Source organism: Mchenga conophoros, linkage group LG4 (assembly GCF_057382185.1).
Source record: "Mchenga conophoros isolate Kocher_MC1m ecotype Shallow Benthic linkage group LG4, M_conophoros_male_GT1.1, whole genome shotgun sequence".
Classification (NCBI taxonomy): Eukaryota; Metazoa; Chordata; class Actinopteri; order Cichliformes; family Cichlidae; genus Mchenga; species Mchenga conophoros.
In genome coordinates, this window is record NC_140529.1 from 23,167,427 (window position 1) to 23,191,422 (window position 23,996).

Sequence of the window (23,996 nt, forward strand, 5' to 3'; positions counted from 1 at the left end):
ATCTTCTTACTTCCCCCCTTAAGGGATAGCTGCATGCACTCTCACCTTTACTTATTATCTTATGAATTCTGATGCTTTTCATGTCAAAGTCTGACAGCTCAGAGTACTGGACAGATATCTGACTGATATTTCAATATTGTATTTTGAACGTCTGACAGAAGAAGAAAAACAAAGTACATGATGATTTGTGGTGGTGCAGAGCTAAATGGTTGTCTGCATGCATCTTGTATGCAGACCTCCCCTGCAGGGTCTGAAGGGAAATCTAAATACAGTGTGTCCACGGCTCAGAAAAAGCCTCTTTTATCATCAAAAAGCCACTGTTGGATTTAGTAACGAGGTGCAGCATCAGCTCTGGGTCTGAAAAGCATGGATGCAGCATGCTGGCTGGCCTTACTGCATATGTATTTGTAGCGATGTACTTCACAGCACATATATATTTGGCAAGGGAATGTTTAAATGAACATAAAACGGGGTGTAGTAAGGTTTGCAGCAAACTTTGCTGAACCGACTCTCTGTGAGAATCTCTGTGGGTCTTTTCTCAGCAGTGTGCACTCACAGCAGTTTTCATGTAGTTCATTTTTTAAAACTCCTCTGTATCAGATCCATACACCTGATATTGAAATGTCTATCAAAATGCAGCTGTTAACATGACTGTGTTTGTGTGTCAGACTTTATTAAGTGTCAGCAGCCTCAGTCTGGAGAAGAAAAAGACAAAAATGCACAAATTTACACACAAATTCAAATTTCGTTGTTTTTTTTCTACCATTGCACAGCTCAGCTCTTCCACAGATTTCAGGTTCATATGGTGGAATAGTTTGTAATACTATTGTATTACCACTCCTCTAGTTAAATCTAGTTCATTCACACAGAAAACCATACTGATTATTCTGCAGCTACTTAACATATTTGCTTAGTTCAAATTAAAATTACAGCTAGAGGCAAAGAGAGTACTGTAGTTACAAAAATTGCAGGTGTAAGGCTTTTCTTCCACATGTGTGGTCTGCAAACATCACAAGGGTCCATTTGTTTTCCTGAATGGTACCTCATTTGTATTTTCAGGCGACTGCTTTGCAGAAAAAAGTCTGCCACACTCTCCACAGTGGTACGTTTCTCCCCAGATTGGGTCCTCACACGCACAGTGAGATTATCTCTGCGGTGAAGTGTTTTGCCACTTTCTTGGCACACTAATGTGTGTGTGCGTGTTTTTTTATGAATCTGGAGTCCATGCATCCGGTAAGAAGTCTTACCACCAACATCGCAAAAATGCTTTGTGAGTATTTTACTTGTATGTTTTTATTTGTTTCGTTATAGCAGCGGTGTAGCTTTCTGGTACTATGTACGTCGACTGTGTGTGCATGTGTGTAGCACCATCCATAGTTAGTTATAAAGCTTCCACTCGATACGCCTAGAAAAACAATTTAAAGAACTGAACCAGATTTCTGGTGTCGCAGACTTTCCCCCTCATCATTAGAGTTGATTAACTTCTGCTTCATGCAGTACTTCTGTGATTGTTTTCTCCTGCTGTTCGAGGATCTCCTTTGCTGCGTACAGCTGCTGGTGAACAAATGACCACGGCTGAAACGTCATGCCGTCCTTGTCTCAGGTGGGAGATAAGATGCAAAAACACAGACAACAACAACTGAACTGTCATTTGGTGTATAGGCACCATCGATAGTCAGGACCTGTTTCCCGACTTGAAGGCACAGGTAAGCAATTCTCTAATCCACTGGGGTAAATCCTAATATACAGCCAGTGAATTCCAGAGTGGAACAGAGTCTAACCCCTCTCCTGAACACTGGTTCCAGAGCCTGAGCTATGCATTGAGATGAGCCAGACTATATATATATTTGCTAACTCCCAACCTCACACACCAGGCTTGGGCTCCTTCCGCACCAGTGAGGTGACATCCCATGCACCACAAGCCAATTTTGGAGGCCAGAGATTGGGGGGCCAAGACCTCTGCCTCTGACTGCCACCCAATCCACTAAGCGCCAAACCCCTACGGCCCCTCCTGTGATCTCATAGGACAGGGGTAGGGAACTCCAGGCTCGAGAGCAGATGTCCTGTAGGTTTTAGATCTCACCCTGGGTCAGCACACCTGAATCAAATGATTAGTTCAATACCAGGCCTTTGGAGAACTTCAAGACATGTTGAGGAGGTAATTAAGCCATTGAAACCAGCTGTGTTGGATCAAGGACACTTCTAAAACCTGTAGGACACTCGGTCTCGAGGCCTGGAGTTCCCTACCCCTGTCATAGGAGAACAGACCCACGTGGCTTTTTGGGGCTCACGGTGTAACATAAAAACAACATTCAGTGATTCAGAAGTAATCTAAATGCTACATTTAACAAAGGTGCAAAGACAGCATAGTCCGTGCACTGTCAGAAGTGGCTCCAGTTGAGAGGTCAGGTTTGTTTCGTCATAACCCTTCTGATCTTTCACCTTCACTGGAGATGACCAAGTAATTGCAGACAGAGTGCAGGTGTTTCATTCTTCCAACTGAAAATTAATAATCAGGGTGTTTAATCCAGTTCAAACTGCAACATGAGTTTCTAAATGAGCATCAGAAAGGTGATTTAAGAGACTTTGAGCAGCTCTAAAGGCAAACAGGGTTTTAAGCAGGTGCACTTAATAAGAAGCATGAGTCAGGGCAAAAAACAACACTCAGTTAACACTGTGAATGGGTTTAGGCTGTCGTGTGCTTTTAGTAGCTCCTCTACTCTTATAAAGTGTTCGTACTTTTTTGATCTTGCTAAGTCTCATTGTTGCAGTCAAGAACCGCTTTGAAAGAACTATTATCAAAATGACCCTCTCTTTCATGTGTAATCTTCTGAGCCCAGGGGCCAGTTTTAAACAGCAATTCCCCCAAAACTACTCCATTAAGCACCACTGAGAGCGCTCTCCTTGATGCTATCCACAGCCTCACATAACTGCTCCTCTTTATTTTGATCTCTCATCCTGCAAAGAAAACATTCAAGCATTTAAATGCAAGAACATCACAATCTCACTTCAGCATGTCAGCATGCTGCCAGTTGCAAAATAGCACAAAATTAAATTTGCTAAAGTAGATAAAAATGTAAAGAAAAGTTATTTATTATTAGGATACACCCCATGCACAATCTCATTTGAAGGGTGGTGATCTAGTTCCCAACACACCAAAAAAGAAACTGCAACAACCTAAATGACTTTTAATGCTTTTTTTAAAGCCATGATGGCAGGAGTTTAATTAAGTTACTGCATGTGTGTTGACATTCCGAGTCTCTGATTGTTGTCTTTTTCATAACACTTAAAAAATGTACATATTTACAAAGGTCTTTTCATTATGAGATCATCAAATATTGCGATTAGATCATGACTTTCAGTCAAAGAAGTATTGTAGCTGATAAATACAAAAAACAAATGAAGTTTCTTTATCCTGATTTAGGCATTTTCTCAGAAGTTTTACTGGAATTCAAAATAACAGGAAAACTGTTGAAAATTGACACAAAGAAACAAATAAGCTCCTATGAAATCTACTGAACTTCCTAATTTTGTGGCATCATAAAGACATCGTTTAAAAATAAATAATCAAAAGCTTCTTTCCCTTCATTCAAAGGACTCCCAGACTCTAATCCATCAAAATGCAGAGTTTTATGAAGTAATAACATATTGAAAAAAATCCACATACATTATCTACATTATCCACAGATCTGAGACAATACACATACCAATATTACATTTAACACCATTTACCATCTAAATGTATGCACGTCATGGCTGCAGCCAGAGACAAGTGGATCACCGTAATGTTAAACCTTAGTGTCAACTGTGGAAATTAAACTCACAACACCAGAGCATCACAGAGGGCAACAAGAGCTGCAGATGTGTTGTTCTACACTCGTACTCATGCAGTCAAAGTTGAACTAATCTTGCATCAAAGCCCACTAGGGAAAACAGCAAAATCGTGTTAACCAACAGCAGCATATAGCTGTAGAAATGATGCAATGGTCTTTAAAGCAAACCAAACATTATGAATTACAGTTATTTGACACCACATCAGGCACAGTCGTGTTAAGTGGATGATATTAAAAGCTATCCAATTTCAACTAGACGGGAAAAAAAGGGATCACTCTGCTTTGATACATGTTTGCAAATGCAACTTGAGATTAGGTGCAAACAACACATATAGCAAGGCTAAGGCTTCTCGCCCATATGGGTGGTCTTGTGTCATGTCATGTATGAATTTTGACTAAAGCGCATACCACAAATATCGCAAGGGTATGGTTACTCCCCAGAATGGCTCTTCATGTGCGTAATCAAACAGTGTTTATACCGGTACGTTTTGCCACATTCCTGACACACAAACTCTTTCGTCAGTGTGTGTTTTCTTTCGTGAGTCTGGAGGCTGCGGACTTTGAAAAAAGTTTTACCGCAAACATCACAAAAATATGCATCTCTGTGTTTCTTTTTCAAATGGAAAACAAGTTCTTTTGGACACCCGTATTTCATCCCACAAATAATGCAACTGGTACACTTCTCGTGCGTTTTGATGTGCTTCATTAAAGAGGCGGTGTAGTGAAAACGCTTCCCGCACAAATGGCAAAACTTGCGACCTTTTTTCCTTTTAACCGAGCAGTTCTTATAAGACAAAGCTGCTTGGGCTTTCTTGCCGTCACTGATGCCGTCACCTTGCATCATCTTTGCTCTCTGTTTCACAGTTATGGCCTGTTCTCCTCTCTCCGTCTCCTCACTAACTGCTGCAGACAAGTTTGAAGAAAGCATCTGCATTTCATGTATTTGCGTGTCCGACTGTTCTTCCTCACTTTTCACAGTTCCTGGAGGAGAGAAAAAACTCTCATTCCTATGCTCCTCCTGCTCCATCTTCACCTCAGGCCTCTCCACCAGGCAGTAGTTCCCACTGTTACTGCTTAGATCTGCAGTGGGCTCAGGGGTTCCTGGATTCTCAGGGCTCGGTGTCAAGTCAAACTCTTCTGTGTTTGTGGGTCCCTCGCACTCCTGCAGCAGCGGGGAGTCACATTCATCTCCATGTTGGACGGCACTGTTGGTCATTGGAAGTTCTTCAGCTACAAAGGAAAATATCCACAAATGTTACCCAATCACCTGTAGGGTTTCCTCTTTGCTTTTAAATGGAAATAAATGTAAGTGCTAGAAAATGCTGTCCTGAGAGTTTCTGGAAAAGTGCTCTTCACACCTCTAAATAGAGTTAAGAGAGACCAACATGTGAGATTTTGGTTTTATTTTAGTTGTTTTTAGTGGATTCTATGCTGTTTTATCTTGTTTTTTAATATAGGGCTGTTTTAATTTTTCATGTATTATGTGTTTATTTATTTATTTTTGCTATTTTCTGTTATTCTATTGTTTTTAACTTATTTTCTGTACAGCACTTTGGTCCTGTGCTTTGTATTTTAAAGTGCTTTATAAATAAAATTGGATTGGATTGGATTAAAGCAGTCAAGCCTTAAAGTCAAGAGTAACGCGGCCCCCTCAAAAACCAAAAATCCAATGGAGTTCACCCGACCTTAAATCTTCATTCTAATCAAAATAAAAGAAAAAATAATATATTTGCTTGAAAATGGTATTAAAAAACAAACAAAAACAAAACATAAATAAGACAGGCTGCTGGCTATAAATTGCTATTGCTATCCAGGCCAATGTCTTTAATACGATATCAGTAAATTTAGGTAAGTGTAATGAATAATATCACGAACTAACTATCTCCTGTTTAAGCATTTGCTTAATGTGAATACATTCACATTATTGTTACCCTCCTGCACATTTTTTGGCACTTAACTTCTTCTGCATACTTTGTGCTTACAGAAACTGTTCTGGTATCAAATGTTTAGCGTTTTGTGTCTTTTAAAAACACATATCCTGCTTTAGTAAAATCTCCTTGTGCTCGTAGTGTCAAAAGTTTGTCAGTGGGACCTAAGGTTTTCGTGTGGCAACCGTTTGTTTCTGGGTATCTCAGCAGTGATTTCTTCTGAGTTTCAGTAGGAAAAATAAGGAAAGAGACACAAGCTGCTCCTGATTGGTGGATACAAATTCAGCACCTTCAGATCAATGACTGTATAAAAGACAGTCATAGACTCAGACTGCTTGGTTGGAAGAGAAACACAGAGGCAGGTGTGTATCAATGTGTGTGTGCATATATTTTTAAATAGTGTTAGGTAATAACGATGCACAACTCACTCGTGAGAGTAAACGTGTGCACGTCCACATTTTTAAATACTGTTAGGTGAAGACGTCCTATGGAGTATCTTTAAAAAAAATCTTTTTTTAATATTTGAGGCAAAATCTTCAAATTTTCAACATTCACATTGCATTTTTGCCAAGAAATGCTTTATCTAACATATATATCATTTATATAACTATGTAACTGAGCATACTTGTGAATGTCAGTTATTACCTGGAGCACCTGGAGCTAGGGAACACTTGATTATCAGAATATACCACAAAGTCAGACCTAAGGGATATCAATCTGCCCAGTTAGGAAGCAGGAACCATTGCAAATTAAATTCAGCTCTTTTGTTACAAACGAAAGTGATGGCAGGTACACTGGAGAGAGAACAATAAGACAAAAAGGTGTTGGTTTTGCAGGTGGTGGCTGCAGATCATTGCCATCTCCTTATACTTTCCGACCACCCTTCTCCAGTTATGTTTCTTGCTAGAGTCCTTGTCACTTCTGGCAGCATGAAACTATACTTGCGGGTTTTCTTGTCGTTCCCTCACCAGTGCAACTTTTGTCACTTTCATTCACCAAAGCAGATGAAATGCATTTACGATGGTTTGTACTTCACAGCTGAACAAACTGATATCATTGGAGTAACTACCTTTATCTTATTCTGTGATGATTAAGTGCTACCTTACTATTTGTTAGCTTTGTATTGAACTATCTCTCATTATGCAGGAGCAAAGCTTTCTGGTATTCCGCGCGTGAATTATTTGCGCATGCGTGAACATCATTCATAGCCACAAAGCTGTTTATAAAGCTACGACTACAAAAAACATGACAAAAAAAATGTAAAGAATCGTCCTAAACCTGATTTCAGCTGGTGTCGCAGACTTTCCGCCTCCTCTTTAGCTCGAACGTCTGCCTCGTGCAAAACTAACGTGATGGTGTTCTCCATCTGCCCGAGGATCTCTTCAGCTGCAGCGTACAGGCGCTGGTGAACAAACAACCTGAACTGAAACATCGTGGCGTCCGTGCCTCAGGTGGGCGATAAGAAACAAAAACAGCAACGGTTACCAAAAAAAAGAGAAAGAAAGTTGGTTTTTTTTTTTGTTTGTTTAAAAAAAGACAAACTCCAACGTACTCAGAGCATCAGCCCAACAGCCTATGGACAGTTAAGAAGCCACTATGTTACCTCCGGTTTGGGCCTTTCAAAATTGGAGCGTACACGGAATGTGCAAGTAGAAGTCACATTTTTGGGAGTTACAACAGCAAAATACAAATTACATCGAGGCTAAAACAATCCAGAAAAAAATCTAATATAAAAGCTGAACTTAATTCGTGCTCTAAATACTCTAGGTTTCACATTGATGAAGCCTTTCAATATGCGGAACATTGAGGGTTCATATATAGAAATAATTAAAAAAGTTTTGCTGTATTTTCATATTTGCAGGTTCACAAAAGGAATCACTGGATGACGGTGAAATGTACCATACAGTCATTGATCATTACCCACAAAAAAAGAAAAAAGAAACAAAAGAAAAAAGTAGCAGGATGCTTTTAGTTTGAAGGTCAAAAACTTGGACCGGAAGTTGTTTTGTTTTCAACCGGTTCTTTCTGTGGACTTCAGTGTAGGTTCACGTTGAACATACGGAAAGAAAAAGCGATGTCTTTTTGCTCTTTCTTCGGTGGAGAGGTCTTCAAAGACCATTTTAAGTCAGGTACCGCTATGACTTTTTTTGTTTAAACTTATTGTATTTTATTTAATGTTTCTATATAACTTAATCGGTTTTGGAGACAGGTGAACTATCCAATACAGCACAAATAACTTTTCAAACTGCTGGTTAGCTCGTTCTAACTCGTACTCATTGTCCTATAAAACCTATTAGGAAGTACTGTTTTTATATCCATGGTCGCAGGTGATTGTGATGTAAATAGCGAAAAACGTTCAACCTGTTGTGTAACCATGTTCAAGTTACATAACAACCAGATTACCAAACTAGATTAAGCTTCACATACAAGGATGTCATTAATTTTTTTTTACATACCCTTAACCACAGCTAAAAAGGTAACGATATCTTTAAAGAATTAGTGTTTCAAACGATGTAAAAAAAAATCTTTATATATATATATATGTGTGTGTGTGTGTTTGTGTGTATATATAATAACTGTATATATTATATAAATGTACATATTATTTTAAAACTGCAGTAGAGACACTATCGCTTCATGTTACATAACAGTCTCCTGCCTATTATTCCTCAGGGATTTATGTGTGCACCAAGTGTGATAACCAGTTGTTCTCCAGCCGCTCCAAGTACGAACACTCTTCACCCTGGCCAGCTTTCACAGAGACCATCCATGAAAACAGTGTGTCCAAACATGAGGAGAGGCCTGGGGCATACAAGGTACCATAATTAAAATAGTTTTAAGTTTTTAATTGACTAGGTTCTTCTTCAACTGCCCATGCGCAGTTTCACATGTGTATGATCAGTTTGAACCAGTTTGAATAGGATTTATATCACTTCATTCACCTGCTTGCTTTATACATGCTACTAATGCACATTCACCTAATGTATATATTATGTATAATGTTCTTCCTCCCCCCCACCCCCCTCTTTTTGCACAAGTCGAGAGGCGTGTCATGTTACATTTCACTGTGTGTTATACTTGTATAACTATGCATGTGACGAATAAGGAATCTTGAACCTACTCTCAAGCACTAGCTGGCTGTAAGTCAGAGGACTCCTGTGATGGACTTTCTTGGCTGCTCTAAATGCTGGTTAATTAATTTCTATCACTTTTTTCTCTTCTATCTGTCACTTTTGTCTTGTTCAAGGTGCGGTGTGGGAAGTGTGGGAATGGACTTGGTCATGAATTTGTGAATGATGGGCCGTCCAAAGGAGTCTCTCGCTTCTGAATATTCAGCAGCTCACTGAAGTTCATCCCTAAAGGTATAAACAGCCAGGCTATTTCTCCACACGAGGTTGAGACTAGTGTACCTGTCAAGTTATAATTTGTGATATGAGCCTAGGAATCGCGATTTGCAGTGAGCTCAAAGTTCTAGTGTTGTTAACCAGCTCCCATGTTATTTTTCATCTTTAAATTTGCTTTAAAACCAGAATGTTATGTCCTCGTTCATGTGTGTAGTGTAGAGGAGCCTAAGGATGTGTTACTGTTGTGACACAGTCCTCAAAGGTATTAGTTAAAATCAAACCAGAGTTTAAACATTTCTTCAGAGGAGTTTCACAGTTAACTGTGCTCATCAAGATTTACATATTCCATCTCCTTTTCTTTGTCCCTTGTCCACAGATAAAGTTGATGGACTGTAAGGTGAGATTTCAGGAGTAAGTGCTGCTGGATGGATGTCTCTTTGCATTGCTAAAGGTGTGAACAGTCAATGAAGTACTCTGGGACAAAGCCCAGCGTGGGAGCACCAGAGCTCTGATGGACGATGGTCTCACTAGACAGCAAGAACAGAGGACAGCTTTCAACACATCTGCTATGCAATCATCACAGACTTTGCAACTTATTGATCACAACCTCAATGTCTCCATGTCTCCTTGGTTTTTATTTCGATTGACAGTGCAGTACTTATCACAGTCGTCCCATGAATCTTTTCCAAAGATTGCTCATTTAAAAAAAAAAAAAAATGTCCTAAACTCTTGTTTAAGGCGCTTGGTGTTGAAAATTAGGGGCCACGCAAACCTTTTTTCATTGAATGAAATGATTCCTGTGCAATATACCTCTCTCTCTAGAGAGGCTTTATGTAATAGGTCACAATAACCTGAATACACAGCAATAAAAAAATATATTTTAAATTATAAATAGACTATTTGTTAATGATTATATTTTTATATTCATTTAATTGATGAATTTTTTGTTCCAGTATTTGTGAATGAAGGTAAGTAGGTATGCATTTTAGTTTTTCAGAAAATTGCCACCAGGTGGAAGCAATGAGAGAAGGATCGGGCATTACACAAGAGTCACGGAGCTGCTGACACTTGATCTGTGCACGAAGGTTTTTCAGGCCTAAGCTGGGCAACTGTAGAGATAAACTGCTTTGGCTCTGATGACTTTTGACTGAAATGGATGAAATGTCTCACTGCTCTTTTTCTGGTGGTGAAGAATATAAAAATCACTTCCAGCCTGGTGAGTGAAAGAAAGTGTGAGGCTGCATGTGACTGTGTAACAAGACACTGCTGTAAAAATATAGAAGACTGTGCCTCTTTCCTCATTCTCAGGTATATATGTGTGCTCCGAATGTGGCCACGAGTTATTTTCAAGCATGTCGAAGTTCGAGCACTCTTCTCCGTGGCCGGCGTTTTCACAGACTATCCGTGAAGACAGTGTCTCAAAACACCCTGAAGCTTGGGGACCGATAAAGGTAGTAAACAACATTTGTTAGGAAGCTTCAAATAATAAGCTGGACTAGATGTGATTTAACACTGTTACCAATCAGGTATAAGGTTTGACTTGCACAATCTGGATTAAAATACTTAGGTCTGTTGTGGGAAGTGTGGCAATGGACTGGGTCACGAGTTCTTGTATGATGGACCAAGAGAAGGGCTGTCACGCTTCTGAATCTTCAGCAGCTCACTTATGTTTATCCCTAAAGGTGACTATCAAGGGTTTCCTACATTGCACAGCTGGTTTCATACATTACACCCCCACTGTCCACCTGCAACCAGCTGTTGTTTCTTCTTTTCTCTAAACAGAAAAGGCTGATGGACAGAAAAGTGAGCAGTGAAAGACAAGAATTTTCCCTCCTGCTGATGTGTTCACAGCAAATGAAGTACTCAGGATAAAGTTTAATGGATCTCCTGGGCACTGATGAGAAAGTGGACACTAGGAAGAAAGGACTGGTCTAAACAAATCGTTCAACTGTGAGCATACAACACAAAAAATAGCTACAGCTACAGGAAATAGCTCAAATTCAGCCACATTGTTTGAACTTTGCACTTTTTTTTTAACTTGTCCCCTGGGCAAAGAGTGTCAGATGTTTATCAGCCACAGTCTCAGTTTAAATTAACCCATGTCTGGGAAAATGTGTTAATGACTGTGTGCCAATGTCTAATTTGTGATTCCACCAGCTGATGGTGCTATATAGCCTAAATAAGCTTTGTTTTTCTGCATTATTAGTCACTCTATGATGTTACTGTATAAAAAAACAAAAAACCCTTTTGGTTTGATTGGTCCCAACCTCTAAAGCTCTCAGAGTTTCATGACTGGACTCATACAGTTAGAATCATAAGGAACTATCTTCATTCACACTGCGCTCAAGGAGTGAGCCCTACATGTGCTATAGTACCTGCCAAGTACCTCAAACACTGCACCAATTTGGCTTAGAGCATTGATACTGATTTAAAGTCATTTTAGTTGTTAATTTACCTTACGGTTGTATGAAAGTATCACATTGTACATCAGTTCAATATACATTTATTGGCTACTTTCTTAGGTAAACAGTGCTAATACTGTGTAGGATCTTCTTTTTCCTTCAGAACTCTTAATAAAGTGCTGGAAATATTCCTCAGAGATTTTAGTCCATTTTGACATGATAGGATCACACGGTTGCTCCAGGTTTGTTGGCTGCACATCCATGATGAGAATCCCGTTCCACCAGATCCCAAAGATGCTCTATTGGACTGAGATCAGCTGACTGTAGAGGCCAATGAGAACAATGAACTCACTGTCATGTCACGGCCTGAACTGTTGGTGCATGGAAGAATGGATCTGTGCTTTCATGGTATTTTTTTTTCCAGTCTTCTATTATCCAGTTTTGATGAGTCTGTGGGAACTGTAGCCTTTCTTTCCTGTTCTTAGCAGATTTCTCAGCTGCACATCATTTATGAGAATCCTGTTCCACCAGATCCCAATGATGGTCTATTGGACTGAGATCAGCTGACTGCGGAGGTCATCTGCGTAAAGTGTCCTATCCAAAAAAAACTGTTTGGGATGATTTGAGCTTTGTGGCATTGTTTGTTATCCTGCTGGAAGCAACGATTAGAAGGTTGTTCCACTGTGGTCATAAAGGGATGGACATAGTCAGCAACGATAGTTGGGTAACTGGTGTTTAAAAGGTTCTCATTTGGTGCTAAAGGTCCCAAAGTGTGCCAAGAAAATATACCCCATCCTATTACACCCCATCACAAGCTTGAAGCGGTGACACAAGAAGGGATGGATCAATGCTTTCATGTTGTTTACATTAAATTCTGACTAAATGTTGAGACTGATCAGACCAGGCGACGTTTTTCCCGTCTTCTATTGTGGAGTTTTGTTGAAAGCCTCAGTTTCCTGTTCTTACCTGAGAGGAGTAAGAAGTCTTCTGCTGCCTTCTGCTGCTGTAGCCCATCTGAGCCAAAGTTTAAGATGTTGCATATTCAGAGATGCTTTTCTGCATACCTTGGTTGTAATGGGCACTTATCTGACTCACTGTTGCAACTGTTATCAGCTTCATGCAGTCTGACCATTCTCCTGTACTGTCTGACATTAACAAGGCATTTTCACCCAGAGACCTGCTGCTCGCTTGACATTTTTTCTATGTGTGTGGGAAAATCCCATCAACAGTTTCTGAAATACTCAGGCCTGTCTGGCACCAACGACCATACCACATTGAAAATCTCTTAAACGACCTTTCTTCCTCATTCAGAAGCTCAGTTTGAACTTGAACAGATCCTCTTCACCACGTCTACATGCCTAAACTGATTGGGTGGTGAGATATTTGTTTTAACAAGAGGTTGAACTGATGTACCTAACAAAGTGTCCAGTGACCTTGACCTTGATTAGTGTGAACTGAATGACTGGAGTAAATAGAGAAGAAAGTCTCTATCAGCTCTCTGCACTCAAATTATCCTCATTCTCTGTAGCCAGCAACAACAAAGCAATGCTGAACTTATCAGCAACTTTTCACAGATGTTGTTCATTCACTTTAAGTAATTGTAGTAAAAGTAAGATGCTTCTGCACAAATAAGGCCTGATTTTCTTTTTCTAATGGAATTTAGGTGAGTTTTTTCTAAGATCCACTGATTGAGAGTGCTGCATATATCTGTACATCATGTCTCCACCGCACCGTGCTGTCTGCCTTTCAAGCCGGCAGCTTGTTTCCCAATCTAGATCCTGCAGTTATGGGGCGCTGAGCAGTAATACTCTGGTACAGACGTTAGGGGGTCGTGTGTGGGTTTTTTTTTCTCCACTTGGTAAAGTTTTCTAAATATCTCAGTAAGCAGCAGTTCTTGGCTGGTGGAGTGGTGGAATTTTAAACAAAGTGAGCATGTGGGTGTATATTCAACAGCTCTCATGCTGTTTAAGTGTCTAGGATGAGCAGGTGTGAAGCTGCTGATTTTCAAAGGCTGGTAGATCTAAGGGGGAGATGAAAGCTTCGCTGTCAGACAGAGGATTAAGAACGGAAGTGCAAACATTCATAGATTGTGATGTTAAAGTATTTAAAGCATAGACTTCTTTGCTCGTTTTAGCGGTGCTGATGTTTTCTGCAGCTGCATTTCCCAAAAAAACGAAAACAAAACACTAGTGGAACATCTCACCTGGTCAAACATCTCCCATACAACCTGTAAGTAACATATACAGAAATGTTACTGGATAGAAAAAGAGCATCAGTCTTTCACTTGGAAAAACTGGGAGACGCTAATTTCTCAGCGTATTTTTCTGTGTGGAAGACGCAAGGCTGAATGTAGGGTCGTGATCTCCAATCCTTCAAGCAGCGCTACATTAAAAATGTATACAATCCCATAAAAGAAATCCCTGAATGGGAACACTGAAACCACAGTCGGTAAATAAAGTTGTCACTGCATCCACAGTCCAAGGTAAAAGTCTAGCACGCTTCTAATTGCCTTCTCTAAGCAAAAGCTAATTTTAGGTTTTAGATTTTTTAATGGTTCAAAACCACAAAGCAGTCTTTTTGTAAATCCTGGATTTTGATGCTTACCAGCGCATAGTTTAAAAGTTAGTATCTCTCATGGTGTTGTGGTACGTTAGTGCATCTGGATTTGGAGCAAGAGATGCTGCCATCTCTTGATAAATGATGTGTTTTTCATAGCAGGCCTTGATTATTTTAGCAGGAATTACATCCTAGATATATTAACAGCATAGTAAAGCAGTCTGGTTGCTAATGTGGCTTGCCTGCAGTTGAGACCTGTCACCTACGGAAAATACATTTGGCAAACTATGAAACAAAAAACAGCAGCAGCTGGTCATTGTAGTTTCTCGTGGCCTTGTTAAAAGAAAATGTGATATGTACCACACAGCAGTAAATGTTCTCTGCAAGCCAGCTGCTGGCATCAAAAACTTGTTTAAACTAGTTTTTTTTAAAACCCAAAAAACCATAAACTAACATTTTAGGAAAGCACGATCAAAACAGCAGCTACAAATGTGCAGATATGATGTGATTTTGTCGGGTGTTTCTTGCTGTCAGAGCTTTGTCTAAAGTACTGCTCAGTTTTTCCACAGACTTTAAATCATCAGGCAGACTACACCGGGCCCAATCCCTCAAACTGTCAGCTCTAACCCTAATGTTGGCTCCAGTGTTTACCTCAAACTCTCATTAATTAACTAATACCTTCCATGTGACTGATTAGATGTTGCTCATTCTCTGTAATGTCAACATACGAGTGCACAGACTAAACTGCCCTCTGGGATGAGACAAAAATGCAGAGATAAACCAGATGTGACAACGAGAGATGGAGAGGAAAAGAAAATTGCTCCAACCCCACCTCCAACAAAAAAACAAAACAAAAACAGGAGTACAATTAGCATTTGCTATCTGTGAGAACAGCCTTTCTGGCTGGCATCTGAGCACAGCTGTATGGCCAAAAGGAAGCAAACAGGAAGGAGGAAGTGGCAATTCTCCGATAGAATCACAAGACAGACTTTATTTCCACTGACCTCTGTGTCTCATCCTGCTCGTAAACAAATGGGATCCTTAATTACATTAAACCACCACTGCTCCAAAGTCTTCCTCAGTTCCAAAGGCCAAGCCTCGAGGTTGGGCTAACCATATGTGTGTGTGCGCCAGTGACTCATTCACAGGACATCTTGCTTTAATTGTACCCTATATGAGGCTGTTGCTTAGATGTGGATGTTTACGGGCACTACACCTGCTTCTGTTTTGAGCCAAGCCAGACAAAAAAAGAAAAAAAGGGGGAAAAAGAGCTTATTTTGCTTCCACACGCCATGGCATTAGATTCAAGTTCATCAAGGTAGCAAAGCTCACTAAAACATCTGTCACCCAGTGGCTGCGCGTCTGCACACACCGCAAGCTGTGATCATTTTGCTGGAGGAATAAAGTGCCTGAATGCGTGACTGCAACTTAAATAAAGAGATATCCTTTCATCAGGGGGTAATATTTGCAGTATGTGAGCTAACCCACTATATGTCTCCATCCATACATACGTTGAGGGCCTGCCCTCCACATGTTTTAGGCATACATATGTTGGCCAAAACTCCATCTCCCTGCATAACGAATGAAAGAATAAACAAAGCTTTTATACGAGACACTGGTGGATGATTTCCGCTCTGGATCAAAGAAAGATGGAAACTCGAGGCGATCCAGGTTGGGCATAGTTATCAGGTCAGCATGTGTTCGAAGGAGACAGGGCTTAAACCGAAATGAAAATCCTCTTTGCAAGGTAAACCGCACCTCAATGATGTGTGGTTTACTGGAACTCATGTTATGTGCTGTGGGTATACAAAAAAGCATATCTTGATGACTTATAAACATAGTAAAAGCAGGAAGAAGAGTTATAAAACTACAGTTACTTTAAGGAGGAAACAATAGGCCACCTCACATTTCTGTTCTTTCCAGCAAAATGTCAAAGGTTTCAAAATGCAGGAGACAAAAGCAGACAGAAGAGCCAAAGCAGCGCACTGCACAGCTTACAGCATGAGGGCTCTCAATGAAAACAAAATAAACAACACGTGAAATCTCAGTGGCTTCTGCCACTTTATTGTCATCTCTATCACATTCCTGTCTGCGAAAGCCGCCGACTTCAAAAACACGGCGAGGGTTTTTGAACATATACATGTTTGCAAACATCACTCAGCTGCTATCTGATCTGCTTTAGAGAGATAGCACCCTGAGAGAGCAGCGCAGGTTGGTCCTAAAAGCTTCAAAGGAATACTTGAGGTGTGTGGCACAGGTATTGTTTGCACAGATCAGGCTAGGGTGGTGGTGGGTGGGGGTCATTATTTTCGGGGATGCTGGACCGACTGAGGGATAAAAGCGGAGGTTTAAGAGGAGAACAAGACTGGCTGATTGTGTGCCCACATGACAACTTTTATCCGGCCTTGATCAGAGACTATACGGGGTTTGAAAGGCCTCAAAGGTGGGCACTGTAATCCAGGAAGGAACTTTGGGAAGGTTCTGCCCTCATGTCATGCAAATCTTTTTACTTTTCCTGTTATTTTTCTATATGAGTTCAGCCTCACAGATCACCAAAATGGTCAAATGGAGTCAGGGAAACCTTTATCAAAGCGCTAGCTTCAGGCTATGGAAATACGAGCAAGGTTTAGGATTTCAGTTGAAAAGCTCGCAGATATTCAGAACAGTGACAGACTGGGAAAATGCAGTGTTTTTGTCAGCGCATGCCGAGAAATGTCACAAGTCTTTGACGTCTAAGTAAATGACTGCACACTACAAACATCTTTTTAGACATTTAAATTGTGCTGCAGAGAAGAAAGCAATTACTTCAGCCTTTCTCTGGGTATCGTGCCACAGAGTCATTTTTTTTATTCACATCCCACCCCCTTACCCAGACTACACCCACCCAGTCAGTTAACCCGAACTCCCTGCAATTTGTAGCTGCTCATCCTCTATCATCTTCATTAACAATCTAAGCATGCTTCATGTGCCATCCAGATCATACTGTGCGACTTAAAGAAGACTGCGAGCATGTCGATGCACACCCCTTCCTTGTTTGAGCCTGCATTTTTCTCTTACCGGCTGTCTGTATTTGCATTGTATATACACTGTGTACTGTACATATGGGGTTGCATAGAAATTGTAAACCCTTTACTCCCCACAGACCCCAGATGGGTGGTCGTAATAGTCAAAATTGCTCCTTTGGTCATGCTAATTGCTAACTTCTGTGCAGAAAATGTTCAGAGGTGCCTAAGCTCTTCATTCCACTCGACTCAATCAGAAACCTATAATCTACAGCATACATCATTCTCGGCCTCAGTCACTTGTATAGTATTTGACATTTTTCAGATGACTTTTTCACCAAAGATCAACAAGTAGAGACAGTGAGAGGCAAAAGAGGTATTTTTGTGAGCTTGTGTGCAGTGATAGCTACATCAACAGTTTGACAGTTTTTTAAAAGTGTGCTATGTTAGATGGGTACAGTGATGATACACAGATCAGGCATAACATTCTGACCACTGACAGGTGACGGGAATAACGCTGATTATCTCTTCATCGTGGCACCCGTTAGTGAGTGGGATATATCAGGGAGCAAATGAACATTTTGTCTTCAAAGTTGACGTGTTAGAAGCAGGAAAAATTGCCAAGTGTGAGGATTTGAGCAAATTGACAAAGGCCAGAATGTCAAACTCACAAAAGTGGTTCAAGAAATCCAGAACTAGACAATGGAGCAATGAAAGAAGGTGGCCTGGTCTGATGACTCAAATTGTCTTTTACATCATTTGGATGGCATTCAGGTGCGTCACTTAACCTGGGGAACACCTTGCACCTGAATGCACTATGGGGAGAAGGGTAGCCAGTGGAAGCAGTATGAGGCTTTGGGTAATATTCTGCTGGAAAACCTTGGTTCCTGCCATCCACATAATCAGATTTTGACACATACCACCTACCTAAGCAAACCATGTTCCCCCTTTCATTGAAACAGTACTCTCTGATGGCTGTGGACTCTTTCAGCATGATATTGCACGCTGCCACAAAACGAAAATGGTCCAGGAATGGTTTGAGGAGCACAACATTGAGTTTGAGGTGTTGACTTGGCCTGTAAATTTGCCAGATCTCAATCCAATCGGACATCTGTGGGATGCATGTTGGCCCCACCTCGCGACTTAAAGGACTTAAAGGATCTGTTGCTAACATCTTGGTCCCAGATACCACAGCACACCTTCAGGGGTCTGGTGGAGTCCATGCCTCCATGGAACAGGGATGTTTTAGCAGCAAAAAGGGGACCGACACAATCTTAGGCAGGTGGTCATAATGTTATGCCTGATTGGTGTAAATCATTAAGGGGCAGTTTACGGCCTGTAAGTTTAGCTTAACATAAAGCCATAAAGCAAACATGAGGATGTTTCTGATTAGCACAGAGAAAATCAAGCAAATCATGTTTTTCAAATCTATATGAAAACCAGAATGCAAAAGTACAGTTTTCCTAAGGGTTCATGCACCAGATAGGTACTTACTGCCAGGGAGGAGCAACGTCTGACAAAGAAGTAACTCAGCACGTAAACCGCAGGAAAATAGCAAATTATTGTTTTTACATCGCACTGCTTCAATAGGGCACAAGCGGGATGTAATGCGTGAGCTTTGGAGCTTAAGTTTGGAGAAAAAGAGCCGTCTTCCAAGTTAGCTTCATCTTAAGTGTACAAACAGGAGAATTATATGGATCTTCTTATTTAACTCACCATCAGGAAACAAAGGACATTCCTCAAAATACTGTTTCTTTAAAGCACATGTGAACTCTGTGACACTCTACCCAAAAGAAGAATAATGATTGTATTGTGTATTATATCTGTGAGATTATATCTGTGTGTATTGTATTTATATGTGTGTGTGTGGATGTGTGTGTTTATTTGTATGATCATATCTGTCCCCATGTATGGGGGGGAATTCCATACCTCCATCATAAACCCTTCAGCACATATTGTGAAACACACACACACACACACACACACACACCTGGTTTCTTAATTACTCTTAGATTAATATGTCTTCACCTTCAGCACCCACACCCGCAAACCTTCATTTACTTCCATTTACGTCTGTGCCAGAAGAGCACACATCCCCATCAACTCCTGTGAGCTATTCTGCAGTAATTGCTCCTCTTAGTCCTTCAGCCTCTCCCTATTGGCTTGTCAGTGCCCTGGATTTTTGCAGAGAACACCGTGTTATGCCAATATTAACGACACTGACGACAGAGAGCAGTCTGCGTTTTTTTCCCCCTTGTGTATCTTTAACAATGATTGGAGGAAGCGAATGATTGCTCGGTCAAGAGAACAGAATCCAAATTCTTTTAAAAATTTATTTTGGGGGAGTTCACAGAAGTAAAAAAACTTCTTTTGGACCAGCAAGCTCTGTTGTGTCCCCAAAAATCACAGCCCTCAAAACCTAAAGTGAGTCCAGATGAGAGCTGAAGGCAGAAGAAGAAGAAGGAGAAGGTCTGCGTGTGCGTGACTTTATGTGTGTTGGTGTAGAGGGGGTTTAAAAAGAAGAGGTCAGAGTCTCAGAATACATTCCCACAGGAATGAGGCTAACAGACAACCCGATGTGATTATCAGCTTTAGAACAAAGTGAGGGTGTGGCGGTGTCGGTTTGACTAAAGAGAGCAGATATGCAGATTTTTTTCATGACTCCACTGCAAAATGATAAATGTGTTGATGTGCAAAAGTTGAATTTACAACTAAGATTAAAGACATAACTTTTTTAATATAACCTTTAAAAAAAACCCCACTCAGATAGCCAAAGTATAAAACTGAAAATTCACTTCGTTTGTACAAGAAAGTGAAAATTTGGGGCTGCAACATAGATTTTGGTGACTTTGGACACACCCAAGCTGTATCCCCTCCATTTTTTTTATCCTTTTGCTTTAAAATATGCGAGTTGAATGCATGCATTAGCACAAGATAACTGAAAAGATAATGCAGACACGTGTATGTTAAAGCAATATTAACACTGTCAAATGCTGGATTCAGATGAGCCAAACAAGTCAATCTTTAAAGTGAAAAATCCAATTTTTCACTCCTCATCTATCTCCCACAAGGTCTGATATGTCACGTCTTTGGTACACTCTTGTCGCCCTTGGCCAGAACAACCATCAGCACCTTAGCTGATGGTTTGCTTGTTTGAGTCACACACAATTTCACATTCCAGTGAAACGCAGACAGGGCCCACGGGGGTGGAAGCCTATCTCCTGTTTCTGCAGCATAAAAACAGTTTGGCACACGTGCTCGCTCTCCCTCTGGCCTGCAGGATCGCACAGGACAGGTGAGACCTGACTCAACTGTGAGGCAATGGACAGAAGACTTCTTTTTTCTCCCCCCTCCCTTTTCATTTTGAGGCTGACAGTTCTCGTTTTCTCACAGCCGCGGTGACAGATTGGAATTTGGAAAACATGGGAAACTCCAGAAAAAGGGGGAAGACAAACTGCTTTGGTTTTTACAGCAGTAATTACAGTCAGTTAACACCCGCCTGATGACTGTTTGTGTTTTTATTTACAGACACACATTTACAGACTTGTTACACATGGGGCATTCGCTTCAGTTGATCAATTCGCATCTTTTTCCCCACCCTTTTAATTGTTTTGGACCAGCCGAGCGATTGTGAAAATGGACGAGCGCCTCCATTTGGGTGGCGGTTCTGGCCCGGTAACAGTAGCACAGTGTTCAACCCAAGTGTCCGTGTCAGTGAACTGCACTGATGGAAAGAAAGTTGTTTTTCACGCAGTGGGCGGAAATAGATGGTGACAGTGACACATAAAAGGCAGGGCTGAGGTTTAGAGCTGACGTCATGGCAATCAACATTTAGGAGGACTGGGCCTTTCAGTGAAAGGAAGCCACACAGAGCAGCCCACAAGCATTTCACTAACAGTCTGAGACCGGGTACCGCAAGCTGTACATGAGCGTGCAGACAGGGAACAATAGGGCTCCACAGGCACGTGGTTATATGTAGTATAAAAGCGTGAAGTTATAAAAGTCTTCGTGCATGCCAGTGCACTGCTTCACCTTTGCAGCTCTGTCAGATTTGGAGCCACATGACTTACTGAATCCCCCAAACTGAGCTCGAAGGCATGAAACTCTATACTCCGTCTCTTTTTTAACATCTCTTTTTAAACTTTCTCTCTCTCACACATGCACAGCTCCTGTCACACAGGCAAAAACACATATAGGCACCCTTCACATCCCCGTCTCCCTGCTCCTCCGCCCTTCCTCACACACCCAATATCACTTAAGAGCCAACCACCAGATCCCATTTTTCACCACAGAGCTGCGGATTAGAAAAGAAGGCATTTCCCAAACGGTCTGCGGCTTATGTGATGACATGATTGTCATTCAGTTTAATTCCCTCCGTTCTCTTTAGATTCCTGCTCCCCTGATTCTGGTGCTACAATAAAGCACAGAAAGTAAATAAGAGTTAAAAAAAAGAAGAAGAAGAAAACACGAGGCTCCTGTAGGGACATGCTTCCTCGAAAGGCATTTTAGATTAAATTGTCAAGATGAAAGACGTATAGAAAATTGTTATGTGCAGCTGGTTTCCAGTCGGGGAAGGCTTTTGTGCATTTTTGTTTATGCAAAACATATCCATAGGCTTATACGTGCATAACTGCTACGTAATTGAAGCTCCTGGTTTTGGGGTATTGCCCAGATTTAACTCCAGCGAAGTCAGAATGAACGCCAGCGAACTCTCCCTCAGCTATAAATTATTCCCATGTTGAACTTGAGGAATGATGTGAGCCTAGCACTGTCTAATGCTTCCAAGGCCGTTCAAAGTCTTGCATAATCTCCGAACATCTCTCCTCTCAGATCTTTACTACATTGATCCATTTAGTGATGTCTCTATAAAGTTGCAGAGCAAGTCTGGGACTCCGAAGGTCCCGCTGGAGGCAAAACAAAGAAGAAAAGTTTGATACACCTGCGTGAAGGTGGCGGGACACGAGGGATGGTGGGTAGGAGGAGAAGAGGAAGCTGTGGGGGCAGAAAAAAGTGCGCGGCTGGAGAGATCAGAGTGATTTTGTTCAGTCCTCCATCTCCTCCTTCACGCTGTCCATCAGTCATTCTCACTGAGGTTGCTTACATTTGCAGATAAAAGTTAGGAAGGTGGGGCCTCGCAGCTGCTTTGTTGTGGGCCTTTGAATTCATCCTCACTGCCTGAGGGATCCACCACTGAGCATATTGCATGTAGGAAATAGTGTGCATGGCATCTGTTGTTGCTTCAAAGAGAGATTCAGGCACAACGTGCACATTACGAGCATAAAACTTTCTTTTTGACAAGAAATCTAGGCGAAAAGCGAACATTGTATTGTATTTTTTTTTTTTGTATTTTTGTATTTATTTATTTATTGTCATTGTCAGAGAACAATGAAATTGCATTTGGGGCTTCCATACAACCCGTAAATAAAATAATGAAGAAAATAATAAATACCCCTTAAAACCCAAGTGTAAATATTTAACCCAGTGTGACTCCAGTGCAATAAGACAATCCTTAGCAACAACATGAGAACATGACAAGTAAACATGAGAACCTGACAAGAACATTCATCAGAATCAGAGGGGGACGCTCTTTTGTCCGTATATACTACTTTGCAGTTAACTACTACGAAATGTCTTGCTGATATTCATTCCACACACACACACACACACACACACGGTTCAGGCTCCATTTAAAGGAAAATACAGCCTTGCCTCTGCACTGCTTGATGAGTATATCCTGGTTTCAAACATCTGTCATGATGGTTTTAAGGCGGGGACTCCAAACTCATTTTATATTGTGGGCCACATGCAGCCCACTTTGATCTTAAGTGACCAGTCAAACTCTTCTTTTTGATACTGTAAAATTTAATCACACATTTAATCCCTGGGATATTTTAACATAAAAAAGCGCAATTTTAACAAAACACCTCAATTTTCTTCATGATAAAGAAATGCTGCTTTGGGCCTAAAATGTAAAAAGAAACATGGGAAATTACAGAAACAGTTCACTTAGCTTATTGCACAAACTTTTTGTCTTTTGTTTTGGAAGGGGGCGATTTATGGTGAACCCACTGTAAATATCATACATTTCTATAGTACATAGTGAAAAAACTGGAACTTTCTTTCATTTAACGGTTAATCTTTTAATTATTTACTTTGGTGTAGTATGAATGAACATGGAGGAAGTCTTTATCAATGCGAAAAGCTGACAAACTTGTGAAAATAAAGTTAAAAATCTCAAATGTATGCCCTTCTTCACATTTCCAAAGCCATCCATTGGGCAGGATTGGAGTCTTTGGCAGGCCACTCTGGCCTCAGGGCCTAATGTTTGACACCCCTGTTTTAAGAGTTCTGCTGGGTTTTGCAAATGGGCGACAGCTTCTTCCTCACACTGGAAATTACACAACGAGAGTGGAACATTCAGCTTTTTGCTGTGCAGGATTTGTAATTTGCTGTAATGGCTGACACATGTACGCGCCATCGGCAGGCTTCCGGCTATGGAAATCTCTATCTGTGGTGCACACAGGGATGCGGCGCCAGCACGCACCTGCAGGCACAGCGGTGGGAAATATAGTCTGGACTGCACACATGCATACATAAAAACGTGAGCACACAGAGATAGAGAGGAGCATACAGGCAAACACACCCACAGATTGATATACTGTATTATCCGACCTCAATCCTATATACACAGATGCAGCTCACGACTTGTATATCACATTTGTTTCTTCAACACTGCTGCTGCCTGTTTGTTTCTTTAATCTCACTGTTTATATTTCTGCGTCCAAACCTGCCAGTATAACTCCAGCTAGGGCAATTAGCATGAGGGAAAAGCAAATAAAACGTCTGATGAAAGCAAAGCCCGGATCCTGACCTCACTCTGACTGAATGTGGCACTACAGCCAGCGGACGGTCATTTCCAAAAGCTGTGAAT

The 23,996-nt window shown here is 40.9% G+C and overlaps 2 protein-coding genes and 1 pseudogene across 3 annotated transcripts; 2 read left to right on the forward strand and 1 right to left on the reverse strand.

Moving 5' to 3' along the window:
• Positions 1 to 2,910: 2,910 nt before the first annotated feature.
• LOC146576072 (uncharacterized) lies at positions 2,911 to 7,362 on the reverse strand. The gene is made up of 2 exons (XM_085271093.1): positions 7,040 to 7,362; positions 2,911 to 5,063 (listed from the first exon to the last, which is right to left on the reverse strand). Exons 1-2 carry the CDS (start codon positions 7,191 to 7,193, stop codon positions 4,264 to 4,266), a joined length of 954 nt encoding a protein of 317 aa, XP_085127219.1. The 5' UTR covers positions 7,194 to 7,362; the 3' UTR covers positions 2,911 to 4,263.
• Positions 7,363 to 7,737: 375 nt separating this feature from the next.
• On the forward strand, positions 7,738 to 9,997 carry LOC146576073 (methionine-R-sulfoxide reductase B1-A-like). The gene is made up of 4 exons (XM_085271094.1): positions 7,738 to 7,890; positions 8,435 to 8,577; positions 9,009 to 9,123; positions 9,482 to 9,997. The coding sequence occupies exons 1-4, from the start codon at positions 7,836 to 7,838 to the stop codon at positions 9,499 to 9,501; spliced, it is 333 nt and encodes a 110-aa protein (XP_085127220.1). The 5' UTR covers positions 7,738 to 7,835; the 3' UTR covers positions 9,502 to 9,997.
• Positions 9,998 to 10,084: 87 nt separating this feature from the next.
• On the forward strand, positions 10,085 to 11,500 carry LOC146576074 (methionine-R-sulfoxide reductase B1-A-like; annotated as a pseudogene). The gene is made up of 4 exons (XR_014892211.1): positions 10,085 to 10,321; positions 10,414 to 10,556; positions 10,673 to 10,787; positions 10,888 to 11,500. The product of XR_014892211.1 is annotated as a methionine-R-sulfoxide reductase B1-A-like (transcript).
• The last annotated feature ends 12,496 nt before the right edge of the window (positions 11,501 to 23,996 follow it).

Bases quoted from the DNA above. Each gene is read 5' to 3' on its own strand.
- LOC146576072 (XM_085271093.1), bottom strand. From the start codon at position 7,193: ATGTTTCAGTTCAGGTTGTTTGTTCACCAGCGCCTGTACGCTGCAGCT. The intron at 5,064-7,039 runs GTTTAGGACGAT...TTTCCTTTGTAG, and splicing joins GCGACACCAGCTGAAATCAG to CTGAAGAACTTCCAATGACC.